Below are 19,919 nucleotides of genomic sequence, written 5' to 3'. Positions count from 1 at the left end.
ACAGAGGTTGACCCCGCCTCCGAGCCTCGGCGGTGCTTGCTGGCCCATCGAATTCGACGGGCCAGGGAAATCGGCCCTTAGCCCCACAACCTGGCCCGGCGGCCATCTTTAGCACCTAGCCCCCTTTTGATGAGATCACCGTCAGCCCCCTTTTGTCCGGGCCAGCCCGGGGCTGGCCCTGCAATGAGACCAAGGCTATTGTTCCACCGTCAATTTAGGGTTAGGGTTGGCGCCTGCCATGCGGTGACCCGGGTTCGATTACCGGCACGGGTCCTTTGCCGACCCCTCCCCGTCTCTCTCCCAATTCGCTTCCTGTCCACCTCTCACACTGTCCTTTCAAAATGAAGTCGAAAAAGACCACAAAAAAATGTAGACATTGGATTCAGCCAGTCAAGATGTAGTATGAAAATTGCCTTTGTGTATGAATTGGGAGCCTGTCTTTGCCAAATTACCCGGGCCATTTTTCGGTCCCAGTCCAGCTCTGGCTTCCCTCCCCAACCACCCCCAACCGCCTCTTTTCATGTGGATGCATTTTGCTCCTTTCACTCCCTCTTGTCAGGATTTCTCTAAGCTGGGTGTCGACCAGTTTATTGCTGGATGGAGAGACGACGTGCTCCGGCTAGCCTACTTCTTTTTATGTCACAATCTATTTTTATAGCGAAGACTGCATTTGGTCTTTATTGATCTGCGGGGATGCCTGCAAGATTCCAGATAGCCGAGCTGTGTGTGTGTGTGTGTGTGTGTGTATCAGGGCTTGACACTGGCACCTGCCAACCGGCCAAATGCTGGTAAAACTTGGCTGTGGCTAGTAATACTTTCAGTGTCACTAGCCAATTTGGCTTGCAGCTTATTCCTTTGTATGACATAGGTATCATAGTATTCTGTTGTTTTCCCCACTTAAGTTCAAAAAAGGCTCTGTAACTTAGTTTATATTTGCTTGATATACTTCCATGTAGAAAGCTATAATCTCATCTTGCTTTAGCACCTCATCTTCTGAGGTTAGATATGCGCTGATCATCATCATGATTAAGCGGGGGGAAAATCTGTGGCTAGTGCAATACCTGAATGGCTAGTGACTCGGGAAAACCACAAGCCACAGTGGCCGGTGGGTGAAAAGGTTAATGTCAAGCCCTGGTGTGTATGTGTATGTGTGTGTGTGTGTGTGTGTGTGCCAGCCAAGTGGTTCTGGCGTTGTCTGTTTTTGAAGAGAAGATGGGAGTCAAGTGTATTTGTCCTCAAGCTACTACATTTTTCATTCCCTAATTTGCTTTCTAATTGCCCCTGATAGCAAGGGCGATATCAAGACTGTAAACAACTGGATGCAGTCAATTGCTCGATATTGACAGTGTTGCATGCGTAGTAGCAGGGACGGAGTTATAGGACAGGGGGCAAGAAGGGCATTTGCCCCTGGGCCCTCCCATGTTGGTGTGGGGGCACTACTATGACCTTGTTAGGCTGTATGGGGGGCCCTTATCAGTGCTCTACCCAGGGTCCCTGTGTGCAATTGTTCCACCACTGATGTGTAGCCTTAGCCTAGACTAGAGTAAATACCCCACATTCTCACTCTTGTTTCATTTAGATCATTTAACAAGATCAAGAGCCATTCAAAAAAACCTTATCATGAAGATAAAAAAAATCTGAGGAATGTGGTGTGCAGAAGTTGCCGCTGCCTAATTTCCAGTCGCGGTTATTTTTAGTTCGTTTGGGGCGCAAGGATGAATTATTCAAAGAGCAGAGATCACTGCAGGTGTTCCAGCAAAATAGGAGCGAGAGCTCGCCCTCGCCCTCGCGCATACACTTTGCGCACCCACATTATTGACAGGTGAGCCAGCGTTCAGTTGACCTTGTCAGAGAGTCCTTGCCTCAGACAGCGAGGATCATCATGGCTCGGCAGCATTGGCGAACCGGCCGGAGTGGCTCAATACCACCATGGCTCTCCACTGCCCCCCTGTGCTCACATTAAAGAATATCACCTGGGATGAGACGCAAACACTTGCTCGAAATAGGCCTACTGTAGCAAGAAATTCTCAAAATATACAACTACAATTAAAATGACTAAGTGTTGAAATAAAAAACTGACATATTTCCATAAATATTGGAAGACAGCATCTAGGGATGGCTATGTATCCCTAATCCCTTGCTTGGAGATAGGCCTACTCTGAATTCCTGTTTTTAAACGAACACAAGTCATTTTTACACTCATTTAGTTTTGGGTGCAACATGGTCTCAACTACTCAGGTATGATTTTGAGGGATTCATCTCATTAAGTACAAAAAAAAATGCACGGAAAACAATATTTTCAAAGCACAGGCCAGAACATTAGTCAATTGTTTATTTTTTTCCCGCCCTAACTGCAGCTTTGCCCCAATTTCATAGAAAAACTTGAAAAACACAAAGAAAAAAAAACAAACAACAAAGAAAAAAAAAGAAAAAACATGGAAAAAAAGGGTCTTATACAAACATTTACAAATGTCTAACAGAGAGAAGCTGTACAAAGAGCAGAGGGGGCTTAAGAGTGGCGAGAAGGGCACAGGGAAACACGTCTGCCCTCCTTTTTCTCCTCCTCTTCCTCCACCCAACCACATCTCCCCACCCCCCTTTTTAGTGCCGTCAATCATGAGAGTCCGACAGTGTCCCATCATAGTGCTTTACGCCCTCTTCCCTTTCCTGAAAAGGGGTGGAAGAGGGGATAATCTTTTTTTTTGTTGCCAAAGCAGCAGGCGATTCAGTTCAAAACTTCTTCTTGCTTCATCTCCAAGCCAACCTCGTTTTCATGCGCAAGCCTGTTATCGGTCACATGTCTTGTCGCCAGACAGGCGTTTCCAACCGCCTGTAGGGCACGTCATTGAAGATGTGATCAGAGTCGCAGTCTGTGTGGGTGGGGTGCTGGTCTGGGGGGATTGGGGGTTGGGTGTGGTCGAGGCGACAGAGTTGTATGAAGGAGATTTTGGTTTAAGGGGCAACATGTGGAGATTCTTTTTTTGGGGGGATGGGGTGGGGTGGGGTGGGGGTCTGAGAGTCCACTCATGACAACTTGTACATGGGATCTCCTCAGGTCATTCTATACATCATTGGCACCACTTCATTCATTCATTCATTCATTCATTCATTCGTTTGTACACATTTTTCATTGACAGTAAAATACAAGGAGAAAAAAAAGACCATTAAGTTTAGTATTGTCATCATTATCATCATAATCATCATTAAATCATTGTCATCATTAACAATAATAATAATAGCATCATTATTGACTTTTACAGAAAATTAATTCAATTCAACGGCCGTCCTATGGACAGTGCTTTCCTTTGGGGGGAGCTAAGGGGATGGAGAGTCTGACGTGGGGGGTATGGGGGAACCGGGGAGGGATGGAAGGGGGTGAGTGGAGAGAGGCACGTGTCCCAGGAGAGAGAGAGAGAGCACCATAACGCAGGCAGCCTGATGACCAAAGTTGGCCCAGTGGCCCAGACCGCCAAATGCAAAAGAGGACAACAACAAAAGACAGACAGCCATCTTTCTCCCCAATCCACTCCCCCCAACCCAAAACACATACAGTAACCCACTGAAGAGAACCGCCCGTCGATAAGAGAACCACACCAAGGAAAGGTGCTATTTGTTCCGTAGCATCTCCAGCTGGTCCTGGTACTCTGTGAAGAGGCGCTGGAACCGCAGGTTCTGCCCGATGACCGGGAGAACTTCCAGCAGCAGATCCCTCTTACGCAGGCCCTGCGCATGAAACAACACAACACACATTCAGGATTATGAATTCACTTTTTACATCACATAAGAGTCCCACTCCTACATTTTACATAAGAGTGGGATTGCAGGGAGCAATATGGGAGGGATTTGAACGTGCAACGCTCAGATCCAAGGACCAACTTCTTATTAGGTCAAAGGCAGCTCAGTGCTATAAGGCTAGCTCAAACTATGGGGGCAGCCGGGATTTTTTTTCCGGGGGGTGGGTTCTTTTCACGCGGGCCCTTGTGGGGGGGGTACACAGGGGTTACGCAGCGTAAATGCAAAACAATGAGTACAGTATGACATTGGCGCATGGAGAAACTATAGACCTACATTTCAGCCATTTATATTTTGAGAAATATGGCTACATAAGATTTTACCCATGACATGTATAATAGTAGTACATTGTCATTTATATTATAAATAAAATAAAAATGCAGTACAGTGAATCATTTGTGTTTACAACACAGTTTCATTCGTCCCTCATGCAGGGGTCTATGTAATGAAAAAAAATAATAAAACAAAATAGGAGCAAAGATAAGAATTTAAGAGCACTGTGAAATTGTTAACGCATAGACAAAAAGGGTCTAAGAGGGTAGGCTATGCCTTTTCCCCCACACACACATAGGCGTACACATTCAAGCAACTTTGAGAATCATGAAATTATCATTATGAGGGGTGCTGGTTTTTCAAAATTCCTCCCATTAAAAGGGCTGAACAACATATTACACATTTATGTCACCTAACTAATTACTGTCACCTAACTCATTACAACTGTAAAACAAAGCCTGTTAGTAAACTCATCCCAACTGTCCCTTCTCTGAAGTTTTTTTTTATTACTCCCAAACCCAAGTTAACTACAACAACTTGACTAGGCTTTTGATCCCTCTGTCTTTCAAGCAGTTGTGGTGTTCTCTATAGGATGTATTTACTCCAGGAGGAAAATGCGAAGGAAATCGTAATTCATTAACAAAAACGGAAATCGTTTAAAAAAAAAAAAAAAAGTAAAAAAAAATATATATATATATATTTTTTTTACATTTTCGGAAACTATGGCGGCCACATTTAAACTATGGCGGGCCGCCATAGTTTCCTCAATGTATGGGAAACACTGGGCAGCTGCCACAACTGAACTTTTTACATCACTATCCAAATTTGGCAAGTGGATGTTAATCTTACTAGACAAACATACACTCACTACCAGTCAAAGTGGCAAGTAAGTTTTCTTTTGTACCAGCCAAATTTTCACCAGTTAATAAAATTAACATGTTAATTTAGAGCCCTGATTACATTACACTTAGCTGACACTTTTATCCAATGTGACGCACACTTATTTAGATATTGCTCACAGTCCCTGGAGCAATGTAGGGTTAGGTGCCTTGCTCAAATGCACTGCAGCAATGGCCGGAGGTGTAGGGAAGAGGTAAGGGTGGGATTCAAACATGCAACCCAATACAACACACTTTAGGGCAGGGACTTCAAGTTCAAACTCAGGCCTGGTGGCACAATGTGCCTGGCAATGTCATTTCATTTGGTTTGGTTTGGTTTGATTTGATTTAAGCTGGGCTTACACTGTGCGACTTTTGCCCCGATTTTGCCCCGATTTGGCACTCGCACGACTTTTTGAGAGTCGGGCCGATTTCTTGCTCAATCGCAGGTCAATCGTGAGTCTCGCATCCTGCAGTGTACATGGGGTAACGACAAGCGATTTCGCCTCACGATCGTGCAATCGCAGGGTCGCAAGAAAATCAAAACGGTTTGAAATTCTGGCCGTGGCTGGTGCGTAAATCGCACAGTTAAAGCAGTGCTACGACCCGATTTGACACTTCACATGCACCAATTAATAGGGCCGTGCGATTCGCTGTTGAGCGCGACCTCACCTCCACCTCAGGTGCACTTGTTCCCTCCTCTGCAGACCCGGGAAACATGCCTGGCGCGTCGCACTGTGGAAGCATTTCGCTCGCATCCGACTGTCGGCTCGTGTAGTGTGAGGACGTGAGTCGTGAGTTGTGAACTTTTAAACAGTGAAATTCCATCGTGCAGTGTGAGCAGAAGCTTAAGACCCACGAGTGAAAATATCGCACAGTGTATGCCCGGCTTTAGTTGGCCCACTTACACCAGAGATACTCTATACAGAGATAAGTCATTCTAGTTCATTTCTGGTATCCACTTTCTGTAGAGTGAACGCCCCTTTAGGAGACCTTCGGTTAGGAGACCTTCGGAGTCCTCAGGTTGAGAATAAATGGAGTCCTCTTAGCACTGTAGATGGCGGTAGCGCATTTCTTGTGCAAACATCTCAAAAATAGAAGAAGAAGGAGGGGACAACGCCCCCTTAGGAGACCCAACTTGAGCACACACTTTTGCATTGGGTGGGCGGGTTTCGAAGCCTCTTTATTACTCCACCCTCTTTGCTTACACCACTAAACATAGTGGAGAAGGGAAAACGGCAGTTGTTTCAGCAACAATGGCCGCTCGCATGGGCTCACTCGATCGATTGTCATTTTAACTGTATTTTCGAATCAGTGAGCAGTTAAAGTAGCAGCTCATTAAAAATGTCAGACTTGTGTTTCCCAATCACGTGCAAGAATAATAATTTTAAAAAAACCACGCCTGTCGACCTATGGTAAAACTCCAGACGGATGTTCGTGGAGCAAGGCAGAACCCATTCACCTGGCAAGTCAGGTTACAGTCATGCATGTGAAAATCAGCAGTGTAATCATTGGTGCCCTCTGATACCAAAGCCATAACTGCTGTAGACTCAGACACTCATTTTCCCTAATAACCCCAACATTGGTTCCTTCTCTCTCTCAATCGCTCGCATGCGCACACACACACTTAATCGATGCAGTGACAGACTCTGTGCTTGTTCAGATATTTTATGTGGGGGAAACACCTAGCACAAGTTAAAAACAATGCCACAAGCAGCCCTGACTGTGCATGCTGCGGTTTGCCGAATATAAAAGCACTATGACGACAGAAATAAAGACTATTGCAGGTGGTTACCTGGGACTGCTCCCTTTGAGAGTCATGCTTAAAAGGAACCAGCGGATTAAGGACAGGAGGGGAAGAAAAGTGCAGAGAGAGAGAGAGAGAGAGAGAGAGAGAGAGAGAGAGAGAGAGAGCGCGAGAGAGAGAGAGAGAGAGCGAGAGAGAGAGAGAGAGAGAGAGAGAGAGAGAGAGAGTGAGAGAGTATGTGTGTGTGTGTGAGAGTGTGTGAGTGTGAGTGTGCGAGTGCAAGCGTGCGCGCGCGCGCGAGAGAGAGAGAGAGAGAGTATGTGTGTGTGTGAGAGAGTGTGTGAGTGTGAGTGCGCGAGCGAGAGAGAGAGAGAGAGAGAGAGAGAGAGAGAGAGAGAGAGAGAGAGAGAGAGAGCGAGAGAGCGAGAGAGAGAGAGAGAGAAAGAGAAATGAAAAGCTAGTGTTTATTACCAGAATAGTGGAGTCCCAGGAGGTGTGGGTGGACTTGTGTACCGGTCCCAGAAGGTCTTTACACAGCTCACGCAACCGCTGTTCATAACCTGAAACACACACAGGGGACACCAGGGGGGAATTACACCCACTCTTTAAAAATAATACCTCTCTCAGTCACTCAAACACACACACATTCCATTAAAAAAACCCACACACGACAGAGACAGACAGACAGACAGACAGAGGATCCTGTGTTTACACCCGATTTTCTAAAAATATGTGTGTTTTTCCCCAGAGATCAGCTTTTGCACTAGGTAGTGGTGTTCAGCACTGGCAGCCATTGCAGAGTGCAGGCCATTGCTACATTATCACACTTAGCTGACATTCTTTTGAAATAAAAACAACGCAGTTACTTAGGTACAGAGTACAGCATTTGTTACAGATTCCCGTCCTGCCAAGTGACTGCAGATGTAAATTAGCCTGGGGCTAACTCGGGCACAATGCATGGAATGGCAAAATTGTACATGATCCCAAATAAACTCAACTGAAACTAATTCCTGGAACAATGCAATGAGTTAGGTCCCTGGCTCAAGGGCACTTCACCCACGTATGAAGAGGTAAGAGTGGGATTTGCAGGGAGAGATATGGGTGGGATTTGAACTTGCAACCCTCAGATCCAAGGACCAACTCCCTATAATAGGCCAAAGGCGGCTGCCACACCTTAACCAGTCCCTCCAGGATTTTGCACTGGGATTTTGTGATTTTTGCGGTCAAAATGTCTGATTTTGTGGCGGCATTTTCTCATTTTTTGCAAAGATTTTGCGGGATTTTCTCATTTTTTGCAAAGATTTTGCACCCCTTTCTGGGTTTTTTTTGGTAACTGAAAACCACAATCAGTCTAAGCAGGCTTAGCTTAAGATGTGCACGTCTCCCGCCAGCTTCATAAGAACAATGTTTCACTGTCGCTTACTCTACTGTGATAAGCGGTGGGAAATATAGCCTATGCGATGTCATCTCAATCGTGGAGTTCCGTGCATGCGATTTCATCTGGGTCAGTCAGAAATGGCAGTTTGCTTTAGCGCCGGGAAGAGTGTTTTTTCAAACGACAAAACTGGTTCATCATAGGCAGGTATGCATGGCTAAACTGACTTTACTGTTAGCCCAAGTGCTATCGTTTTCCTCTCGTAATACCACCGGGCGTCACTACAGTTAGGTGACCTCGCGCGCGTAAACCCATTAGGCATAGACTTCAGTGTCTTTCAGAGCAATATGAACCGGCTTTGCTATTAAACAAAATACTTCCCTGATGTCTACTTTACTAAAATAAGCTGCATTTTGTCATATATTTGGAGACCTCGCCTTGCCCTTTCCTTTCTGCAGAGTGCTTTTGGGAAGCGCGCGCCTCTCTCTACTCTCTCTAGTTCTCTCGCTCACACACACACAAGCGACGCTTGCACTCTTCGCAAGATCACTTGACTGATCTTGTTGGATAGACCAGCAAAACTTGCAAGCCAGATAGCCAATAGTTTCGATTGTGCTGCTTATAGAGTAGGCAAAACTGGTACAATTTAGGCTGCATTAAAGCATACACGTTAACTTTCACGTTGTGCGATGGATGGAGACAAGTTTGGAATCGCTCCCTCTCTCTCCCTCTCTCGCTCACACACACACACGCGCGACGTAATTCTCTGCACTCTTCGCAAGACCATACTGTCACTTGACTCGTCTTATTGGATACCAGCCAAACTTGTAAGCTAGATAGCCAATAGTTTCGATTGTGCTGCTTGGACTGGAGGTAGGCTATTTAAACTGTTAAAATGTAGGCTGCATTAAAGCAACCACACGTTTCAACGTTCACGTTGTGCGATGGGTGGAGACAACTTGGGAATCGCTATAAGTTAGAGATTTTTTAAAAACATAGGCTGGCAAGATGTAGCTGCCTATAAACTCCACAGAATGTTGAAGGGGACAAAGAGGAAATTTTGCGGGAAATATGCGGCTTTACAGGAATTACGTGGCATCGTGAAATTATGCGGAATATCATTGAATTTGCATGAATCCACGCGATCGCTGAATCGCGAAAAACTGGAGGGACTGCTTAACACATTCTCAACAGTACAGGCCTGGTCGTGGCTTAGTCGACTGGGCACTGGACTGCTAAGCATGCGACCAGGGTTTGATATCAGACCTGGGTCATTACCCAATCCTCCCTTGTCTCTCTGTCACACTCATTTCCTGTCCCACTCTTCACCGTCCTGTCTAAAAAAGTTGAAAACCACCAAAAAAAAAGGTGAAGAAAAGCAGCACAGATACAGTATCCAAGTGCTCACCCTCGTTGACGAGGAAGCGCGTGTATATGATGAGCCAGTGGCGGTACTCGGGCGCGGAGGCGAGCGTGAGGGCGGAGGCCAGCTGGTTCTCCAGGAAGGCCAGCGTCATGCCCTGCTGCAGGTGGTGAGGGGTGGCGGACAGCCGCGACGCCAACCGACCCGCACTGGAGACACAGGGAGAGACACAAATTAGCAATGGCTAATTTAGGAACAATACACCCGTGGGTGCACATGCATAGGTAGACATCGCCCACACTGGAGCCAAAGGGAAACACACATACAAAACACATTAAGAACAATGGTTAATTTAGGAACTAGGGCTGCTTGATATCAGAAAAAAATGCGATACTCGATAACAGCATGCAATACCTCACCAACGATATTTAAACAATATTTAGCAATATAGCCGAGTGTTTCTCTTGTCACAAATTTGTCAGTCTGTGTGGGGGGCGTGGCTTTGGTCATGGCGGGCTTCTTGCGCATTTCTTGACATTCAGCTAGTGATTTGACTGCACAGAAATGTTTTACCGGTTAGCAATAATTAAGTCATTTTCGCGATACACATATCGCCACTCTATATTTTCGAAATATTGTGCAGCCCTATTAGGAACAACAGACCCGTGTGTGCACACGCATAGGTAGCAGGCTTGTACGAAATTCCGAATTTAATGAATTTGAATTCAAAGCAATGCCATAATACGAACACTAGGTGGTGTCATTACCTTGAATTTCTTTGAATTCAAGCTACACCAACCATTGAGAGTACATAGAACACCACCACCTAGTGTTCATATTATGGCATTACTTTGAATTCAAATTCATTCAATTCGGAATTTCGTACAAGCCTGCTAGGTAGACCTCATGCCCTGCTGCAGGTAGCACAGTAGAGATCCGTGAGGCCAGACAACTCACACTAGAGATATTTCTGTACAAACATGTAGCATACACTCATTCAAGCATGTAAGCACATTCAACCAACACGGCAGAAAACCTTGCCAGAAGGATACTGGGTGTGATGTAAAACATCTCGCGGGTTACTCCTGTATATAGTATGCTGCATATTGGCTGTTACAAAGTCAAAATGAACTTAATTATCAGAGAAAAGGAAATTCAAGTGGTCAAGGTCAAGGTGTGTATAGTACACACATCTTCAGATGAGGTAGACAAGCTTTAAAAACAAATAAATGAAGTTAAAAGACAAACAAAAACAAATCAAGTGTCAAGTCCTTTGCTGAGAACAGTGTCTTTCAAGACTATCCATTACAAACATTAATTTAAAACAACAACAAATAAACACAACGGGGTGCATTTCTCAAAACCAAAGTGGCTAACTACATTAGCTACTTTGTTGTTTTCAATGCATTTTCCCATTGGCCACTACCGAAGTTGCTAGCTGATAACAACGTCTCTTTTGAGAAGTGCACCCCAGGTTAGTCTGAGCGTGTGTACCTGATGCTGGGGCCCTGCATGATGGCCAGGGGGCCGGTGGAGCAGAGTGCATCCTGGGACGTCAGGCAGTTCCTGAAGTCAGCACCCTGCAGCAGCGAGTCCTGCTTGTCCGCTATCAGGTTCCTGAGGAGACAACAACACACACACACACAAGGTGTTAGGGCGCAGTGTGTGTGTGTGTGTGTGTGTGTGTGTGTGTGTGTGTGTGTGTGTGTGTGTGTGTGTGTGTGTGTGTGTGTGTGTGTGTGTGTGTGTGTGTGTGCGTGCGTAGGGTTTCCCTCAGCACTTTATAGATAAGGCAGCCATCTTGACACCTTGGCTAGCTCCCCTGAAAAGATGGAGATTTTGTATTGTAAATGTAATCTCTAAAGTCGCTTCGAAAAAATATCTTGTAAGCGACTCATTTTAGGGTGAATCCATGTTAGATTTCATATGAAAATTGCCCTTTCCAGTCATGATCAGGGAAGCCGACAAGGAGGGACAAAGGGGTCAGCTGTCCCAGGCCCAGGGAGATGGGGGCCCCATAATTACATGAAATGTATTGGGTGGGGGGCCCTTTCGGAGGACTTTGTCCTGCGCCCTGCCAAAGCTGTCAGCGGCCCTGGTCATGATGGTCACGTTTCTGGTACCAGTTAATCAACCACCCACCTTGACACCTTCACAACTGTTCTGTGGGGAAACACTGGTGTGTGTGTGTGTGTGTGTGTGTGTGTGTGTGTGTGTGTGTGTGTGTGTGTGTGTGTGTGTGTGCGCGAGTGTGTGAGAGAGAGTGCGCGCGTGCGAGTGTGTGCGTTCAAGAGAATGTGTGTGCATTTGAGGGGGGAACTGAGGGAGGAAGGGGGGAAGGGGGGAAGAAAAAGGCAAATAAGACATGCAGACATGAATATAAGCAGTGTTGGTAGGGGAAAAGGAGAGAAGGAATGGGTATCAGTGAAAGAAAAAGGAGGGAGGGTGGGAGAGAGAAAGACAAAGGAGGGAGGGAGTGAGTTGAGAGATAAAAGGAAATGGTGAGAGTGACTTTTTTGTAATTCTAACAACCCTACCTGAGGCAAGTACAAAGCCGCAGACAGCTTAAATGAAACGTTTGCCATTTGTGACAACTAGTTCAAGCAATAAAACAGTTTTTTTGTAATTCTATTTCCTGTTGCCTCGAGCCCAAATTCCACTTGCCGTGTTGATGGTGCATGATATTGTTGAGTGGCAAAAACGACAGTAGAAACGGTGCCGCAGATTTCTTTGCAAATGAAGAGAGTCGTTCTCTTCTCTCGCTCGAGGCGCTGGCATGTGCTTCACACTTTGCTCTTTCTCTCTCTCTCTCTCTCTTTCCCTCCCTCCCTCGCTGTGCTTTCCGTCCCACAGTCATGTTTCATCACGGTTGCAATTAACGCTACAAAACGCTCGCAGGATCTCACTTTCGTTTCCCCTTCTCATCAGTTTTAATTAAATGCTGGCAGGGGGTGCGGACTGCGTAGGTATGCGAGTAGGGTTGGTGGTGGTAGTGTGTGTGTGTGTGTGTGTGTGTGTGTGTGTGTGTGTGTGTGTGTGTGTGTATGTGAGCGGGGTGATGGTAGTGGGTGAATGCTGTTATGTGTGCGTGTCTGTGTTTTGGGGGTGATGTGAACTCACATGTGATTGGATGTGTAATCGAGGTAGGTTTGGAGTAGGAGGTCCGTGCATGGAGCATGTGTGTGCATGCGTGTGGTAATGGTAGGTTTGAGGTGTGTGTGTGTGTGTGTGTGTGTGTGTGTGTGTGTGTGACTCACTGTTGCTATTGCATGTTGCACACATGCATGTGGGTCAGTGACAGCAGTTACAGCAGCATCACACGTCAGGACGGCGCAACAACAGTCAGTGCCACTGTTTTATGGATTTTGTTTGTTTGTTTTCAGTGGACTATCTAAGAAGCATATTCATTGCAGCCCATCGACCACCAATGACTCACTCATTTATGGGCATATTTTGCGCCACCTGACGTCTGAGCAAAAAAACAACAAAAAAAACCCGTCTTTGACCCATGTACATTTGTGTTTGTGTGTTGGGATCTCACCAGGTCTCTAAGGCGGCGCTGAAACAGTAAGACTTCCCATTGGACAGGCCGATGACGGGCACTCCCTGAGGAGTGAGCAGGGATTGGGTCACGCTGATGGCTGTGCCTGTGGAGGACCAATGAGAGGGCAGAGAGGGATGAGACAAGGAAGGAAGGAGGAGGAGAACAGAGAGGGAAAACAGAACAAGAGGAGGAGAGGAGGAACCAGGAAGATGAGAGGAGAAGGAGAAGAGAATAAGGAGAAAGAAGATAGAGAACATTCGATAAAGCAAATGACACAACAAATTCTTCTCTTTTCTTTCAAACTCTACTTCACATGCACACACACACTCACAAACACAAACAAATTAATTTCCAAAAACAAGCATTTCTTTAGGGTAGAATACACAATTTCCCAAGTCTGGCCAAGGATCAGAACAAACTAACTTTGTTCTGACCGGCGGGTGAATTTCCGAGCTACATCAAATAAATGAGCAACTGGGACCGCTTTTCCTTCTACAAATTTGGAGGCCGGCCATGGACTCGATGCACACAAAGGCAACAAACAGGAACAGCAAATGAAGATGTATTGCTTTGACTAAAGGGCGCTGGTGGGGGTGGGGCTGGACACTAATGCATAAACAAAGAAGAGGGGTTTTAAAAAACAACAACTGAGAGCGTGCAGAGTCCGAACGGCAAGCTGTACCTGAGAGGACGGTGTGGAGCGATTCATTCTTGACAAGCGCCATCTGCTTCTGCACATCCCTGTATGGCATCAAACACACACATACACACGCGCGCGCACACACACACGCATGCATGCGCACACACACACGCACGCAGACAAACGCACAAATACACGCACAGTGAGAGAGAAGCATCTGTGAGAGACGGCTAGCTGCACAGCGGGTGTGTTGTGCGGTGATCCTCACTCAAGGACATGCACGCGTTATGAAAGCACCTGTCAACATTGATATGACTACTATGATGATTGCATCTTATCAAAATGCACAGAAAGAACGCAGAAAAAAACATACATTTCAATTAATCAACATAATAAAAAGTCATCAAAAATCGTCAAAGAAATAAAACTTTTCAAGTTTTAGTTAAGCACCATATGCAAGTGCTTTTTGTGGCATAAAACTGTATTACAGGTATATTGGCCATCGACCTGTCGCATCAATAAAGCTGTAGAGGCCTGTAACCTGGTACTAATTTCATTCGTATCAATCACACTTGTCATTCAATCGTTCGTGTCAAAAATAAGGCCCGAGGCCTGGATGCGGCCCGCCAGGTGGTTCAATCTGGCCCCACACTCGTAAGAGAAATGTCCAAGAATGTCAAAGAATGTCAAATTAAAAAAGTAAATCTCTAGCCCATTACAAAGCTGCTCTAGGTGTCTGAGATTTCAGCTTTTCACTACACTATTTTCACAACAAATTTGCCTTTTTTGCCTGCCATTTACAGTCAGTGCTTCTCATATACCCGCTGAGATTAGTGGTGGGAGGAGTGAACTCTATGTGCATCGGATTTAACCAATACGACATGTGCATCGGATTTAACCAATTGCTTAAGTTTGAACATGACGCACTATCTGCTGATGAGTCATCACTCACCCCCTCCCCCCGTTCACTGACTGGTCATATTGTCTCGCAACAGAAGACCCCACCCAGACATAACGTGGAGGGAGATAGAAATCGAAAGGAGATTTATGGCTGACGAGGTGGGACGGATGACTTATATGCGAGTTTGAATGAGTGAAGGAGAGCACTGCAGGGTTGAGTGTGTGTGTGTGTGTGTGTGTGTGTGTGTGTGTGTGTGTGTGTGTGTGTGTGTGTGTGTGTGTGCCCTAAAAATATGGACAGCATAGAGCGTGTGAGTGTGTCTGTGTGTGTGTCTGTGTGTGTGTGTGTGTGTGTCTGTGTGTGTGTGTGTGTGTGTGTGTGTGTGTGTGTGTGTGTGTGTGTGTGTGTGTGTGTGTGTGTGTGTGTGTGTGTGTGTGTGTGTCTGTGTGTGTGTCTGTGTGTGTCTCACCATACAGAGAGCACAGTAAAGATGGTGAGCACCATGATATAGTACTTAAACATTGCAGGGTGGAAACAGTGTGTATGCTCAAGAGTGTGTGTGTGTGTGTGTGTGTGTGTGTGTGTGTGTGTGTGTGTGTGTGTGTGTGTGTGTGTGTGTGTGTGTGTGTGTGTGTGTGTGTGTGTGTGTGTGTGTGTGTGTGTGTGTGTGTGTACTCACCATACGGACAGCGTCGCAGCAGCCGTAAGCACCATGACAAAGTACTTGGAGCAGTGCAGGGTGGAGACAGGTGCCGGCAACAGGATGGAGGGGATCAGACGACGGCCGCACGCAGAGAAGACAGACAGGGTACGGTCATCACACGCCACCGCTACCACCTCACTATGGAGAGAGAGAGAGAGAGAGAGAGAGAGAGAGAGAGAGAGAGAGAGAGAGAGAGAGAGAGATAGGTTATGGTCATCACACGCCACCGCTACCACCTGACTTTGGAGAGACACACACAGAGAGAGAGAGAGAGAGAGAGAGAGAGAGAGAGAGAGAGAGAGAGAGAGAGACAGAGAGAAAGAAAGAGAAAAAGAGAAGACAGACAGGGTGCATGACACCTGCCAATGGCACCACTACAGTACATAGAGGAGAGAGATGATACAGAAACCTCACTGTGGAGAGGAGAGGAGACACGGAGAGTAGGGTCTGAGAGTGAGAGAGAGCAAGACACGAGGGAGAGGGATGAATAGAGAGGGAGGAGAAGAGCAAGTAAAGGAGGATGAGTGTGTGCAGTTCATGGTGGCATAAACTGCGGAAAAGGATGAGAGAGTGAGAGAGAGAGAGAGAGAGAGAGAGAGAGAGAGAGAGAGAGAGAGAGATCGAAAGCACATGCGAGAAAGAGAGAGCGAGAAGTAAGTGACTGTGTGAAGGAAGGAAGGACAACAGAAGAGAGTGAGAAAGAAAAAGGTGTGAAAGGAGAGTAGGAGAAGGTGTAAAAGATGGAGAGAATTATCAAGTGAAAGATGTAGAGACTGAGGGAAGACAACTATGAAGTGAGAGATGTAGAGAGTGGGGGAGGATGGTGATCAAGTGACATATGTAGAGACTACAATGTAGGGGAAGAGAGTCATCAAGTAGACGGATGTGACTTTGAAGGTGGAAGCCATTTGGAGGGCATTGCAGAGTCACTTCCTCTCAGTCATGCTGAGGCCACGCGGCGTGCTGCTGCGGCCTTCAGCAATGGACGAGGTGCAACACCAATGTCAGCTCTCTGAAAACAGCACCTACGTTTTCTCAGACTCTCCTTTACCTCTCTAGTATGCTCTAGAAATAAAGTTGGCTTTGCTCAGTGTGTTCTCAGGCACGTGTGCATAGGTGGGCTTGCATGCAAATGGGGAGCCAGGTTCCAATCGGGTCTGGGCCATTTCGAGGGGGTTAGGTGATTTGGCACATGCCACTTCAAGTGCGGTCACATGACCGTAATCTTGATTATGGGTAGGCTACTAAGGCAATGTTTGTACATTTATCGAACTGTGACTTAACCAAAACTCATTCCTAGCCCCCAACGTGTCGGTGAACAATGTGTGTCCACCATCTACAAACACGTTGGACTGTATAGTATAGTACTATAGTATATAGCTTCTATGCCATGTATGCAATAGAACAAAAAAACCTTGACTTTTTGTTTAGGGAAGGACATCAGAGGTTAACAGGCTATATAATACAAGGAACCTCTGCTATGTTCTGGTTCTGTTAAAACAGGGGTGGGGAACATAACTTATGTCTCGAGGGCCGTTTTATCCGGCCCTCGATATTGTTTTTATGTTATACATCTTCACATGAAATATGATATACTTTGTAAAGGAATCTTAGAAAATACATTTGCAATACAATTAAGTTATATTCAAGGGACCCAGAGAAGGTGGCTGCATTCAATATACCGGTAGGCCTAAAGCGCATAAGGGAAATCCTGGTTTGTGTTCATAGTATGGCCCTCTGAGGACTTTTACGGCCCTCGAATGAATTTGAAGTGGCCCCTCGAATGAAAAAGGTTTCCCACCCCTGTTTTAACACTGTATACATGGGTTCTAAATGTTTGCTTTCCCCTGGCTCCGCGAACCTAGCTGCGCACAACTCAACCTCTGATTGTTGGAAACTGCTGTTGGTCAAAAATTTAGCTCACGTGGTTGACTTGCTCATAACATCGTGTTTACAAACACTGTGAACCCATGTATAAGGAAGAGAACAATGCATGACATCCGTGTAATTCATTTAAGGACCAATTGCTAGTTAATTAGTAACTAATTAATGAATCAATCATTGACTCATTAAGTGGCATTGAAGGACAGATGATATTAGTGCTCTTAGTGGCACCTGGAGTCTGTACAGTCATTAGAAGATGCATCAGGGGAGCAATATACCTGGCCCCTCAGTCAGTCAGTCACGCACGCACGCGTCTCCCTCAATCAGCTATCTCGGAGGGTTTAGCGCAGATTTACGAGGGTCCTCATCAGAGAGGATGATGGCATGTAACGAGTTGTGATTCATTTTTTTTTTCAAATAGTGTTTAGTGGAGAGAGAAAATGTAATGGCACAGTCACTCACAGAAGCAGAGGAGAGAGAGAGGGATGAAGAGAGAGTGAGACAGAGAGAGAAAGGAGGAAGAGAGGGAGAGAAGTGACGACAAGAAACAGAGGGAGAAGGGAGAGCATATGGAGAGAGCATAGGGAGAGAAGAAGGGTTAGGGGGAGAGAGAGAGAGAGAGAGAGAGAGAGAGAGAGAGAGAGAGAGAGAGCGAGAGAGCGAGAGAGCGAGAGAGAGAGAGAGAGAGAGAGAGAGAGAGAGAGAGAGAGAGATAGAGAGAGAGAGGGGGATGAGAGCTGAGAGAGTCTCTGAGCAGAAGGCAGCACATCTGCACACAGCTGCTATAGACTCCCCTACTGTGCAGCCTGCGTCTGCTCCCCACTTGCTAAAACACATCTCCAAAAACATCCATCACCACAACTGAGACAGATGTCTAGAACCGGTTGAGCTTTTCTGCTTGGAAAGTCATTTGAACAAATAGAGGAATTGTGTGAATTTCTCCTTGCCCAACCCAGTGTTTACAGCTGGGGTGGGGGGAACCTATACTATGTCTCGAGGGCCGTTTGCAGAGCAGCTTTAGCCGCTTTATTTGAGAATGTTTTATCGATGTAATTTTAATGTTATGCCGCTTCAAATGAAATATAACATATATTGTAATGGAAAATACATTTGCAATACAACCAAGTTATATTCAGGGGACTTTTGCAGCCTTGGAGGAATTTGAAGTGGGCCCTCGAATAAAAAAAGGTTCACCACCCCTGGTTTACAGGCTTCTTTAAGACTGCCAATCCCATAGAATTTCACTGCCCTCTAATACCCACCACAGTGCTTGCAGGCAGGGCCAGATTCACACACATATGGCTGCAGAATTGTGACAAAATACAGAAAACATCTGTTATGTTGAGCACAGTAACTACATATTATCCTTAATTCCTAGCTCGTTATTATGCGTCTGTCTACGTAAATTTGACTTTGTGGGTGGTGTTACAGATACCTGTAGGGGCCTCGGGCCATCTTAATCTGGCTATGACTTCAGGCTGCCTGATGAGAGGAGTATGAAGCTGGACAGGATGCTGTCCCACTCCCCTGGCCAACCCAATAAGGGTCTCCAACCCCCACCCCACCCCACCCCATCCCAGTTCCCTAGTGTGAGTGCAGTGCTTACAGGCTGCCTGATGCCAGGAGGATGCGGCTGGGTAGGATTCTGTCCCCCTGGTCAACCCTATACAGGTCTCTAACCCCCACCCCACACCACCCCATCCCAGTTCCCTAGTGTGAGTGCAGTGCTTACAGGTTGCCTGATGCCAGGAGGATGTGGCTGGGTAGGATGCTGTCCCACTCCCCTGGCTGGCCAGCCCTATACAGGTCTCCCCACCTCATCCCAGTTCCCTAGTGTGAGTGCAGTGCTTACAGGCTGCCTGATGCCAGGAGGATGCGGCTGGGCAGGATGCTGTCCCACTCCCGGCCGTCCCGGTTGCAGCGCAGCTGGCTAAGCCGCGCCCCGGCCACCGACGACACCTCGTTCTCCACCTCCAGGAACACCGACGGGTCCGCACTCACCTGGGCACAGACACACAGACAATCATACACTAGCAGTTTCTATTTTCTTAATTTGTTCTTGGGGCTTTTCTAGCCTTTATTCAGACAGGAAAGCAGAGAGAGAGAGAGAGAGAGAGAGAGCGAGAGCGAGAGCGAGAGCGAGAGAGGAGAGAGAGAGAGAGAGAGAGAGAGAAGAGAGAGAGAGAGAGAGAGAGAGAGAGAGAGAGAGAGAGAGAGAGAGAGAGAGAGAGAGAGAGAGAGAGAGAGAGAGAGAGAGAGAATGAGAGTGTGAGATGCTCCGGAGAACTTTCCTACTTTGAAATAAACGTCTTTATGGTAACTAAGTAGCCTATTAACGGGTCGTAGCCTCTTACTGCAGCAGGGGTCGCCGGCGACCCTATTCACTTGCTGAAAATGCTTAACTACATCATAACAACATTGCTGTGACATTACAGAGAGCCATAGTGCTGCGCTAAGGGGTTAATGTCTGTAGGCTATATTCAGTAAATAACAGACCTGACTAAATGCCGTGCAAATGCACCAGTGAAACACAGAGGTAACGTTGACGTCACGCAATACCCCTGGAGTTTTACCTTTCTCCTGTTCTTCAGCCATTGTCTTTGTCTGGTGGTATTTCTAGTTCCAAGCTAGCAACTATCATTGAATCTTATGGGACCAGCTATTCAATGGTAATGGCTAGCTTGGAGGTGGAATTTGCATTGGCAGACTCAGAAAACGGCTGGAAGTACAGGCGAAATGTAAAACTAAATGAATTGACTCAAGGGGAGGTGTGACATGAGCTTATTTCCAGATATGGTCCAGTATTGCTTTAACATTAA

At 46.3% G+C, this 19,919-nt stretch overlaps 1 protein-coding gene across 1 annotated transcript in view; it reads right to left on the bottom strand.

Annotated features, from left to right (window-relative positions):
• Nucleotides 1–2,318: 2,318 nt before the first annotated feature.
• The window catches only part of LOC134445911 (protein HIRA), a 31,737-nt gene continuing 14,136 nt past the window's right edge, over nt 2,319–19,919 (bottom strand). The window contains exons 18-25 of the mRNA XM_063195067.1: nt 18,953–19,101; nt 15,193–15,354; nt 13,655–13,713; nt 12,970–13,075; nt 10,923–11,045; nt 9,474–9,637; nt 7,162–7,250; nt 2,319–3,723 (exon numbers count right to left, since the gene is read on the bottom strand). Of these exons, the coding sequence (XP_063051137.1) occupies nt 3,607–3,723; nt 7,162–7,250; nt 9,474–9,637; nt 10,923–11,045; nt 12,970–13,075; nt 13,655–13,713; nt 15,193–15,354; nt 18,953–19,101 (969 nt within the window). The 3' untranslated portion in view covers nt 2,319–3,606. The remainder of the gene's footprint in view (nt 3,724–7,161; nt 7,251–9,473; nt 9,638–10,922; nt 11,046–12,969; nt 13,076–13,654; nt 13,714–15,192; nt 15,355–18,952; nt 19,102–19,919) is intronic.

Source organism: Engraulis encrasicolus, chromosome 3 (assembly GCF_034702125.1).
Source record: "Engraulis encrasicolus isolate BLACKSEA-1 chromosome 3, IST_EnEncr_1.0, whole genome shotgun sequence".
Classification (NCBI taxonomy): Eukaryota; Metazoa; Chordata; class Actinopteri; order Clupeiformes; family Engraulidae; genus Engraulis; species Engraulis encrasicolus.
Note: the sequence above shows the minus strand (reverse complement) of the source record. Positions and strands in the feature narration are given on the sequence as shown.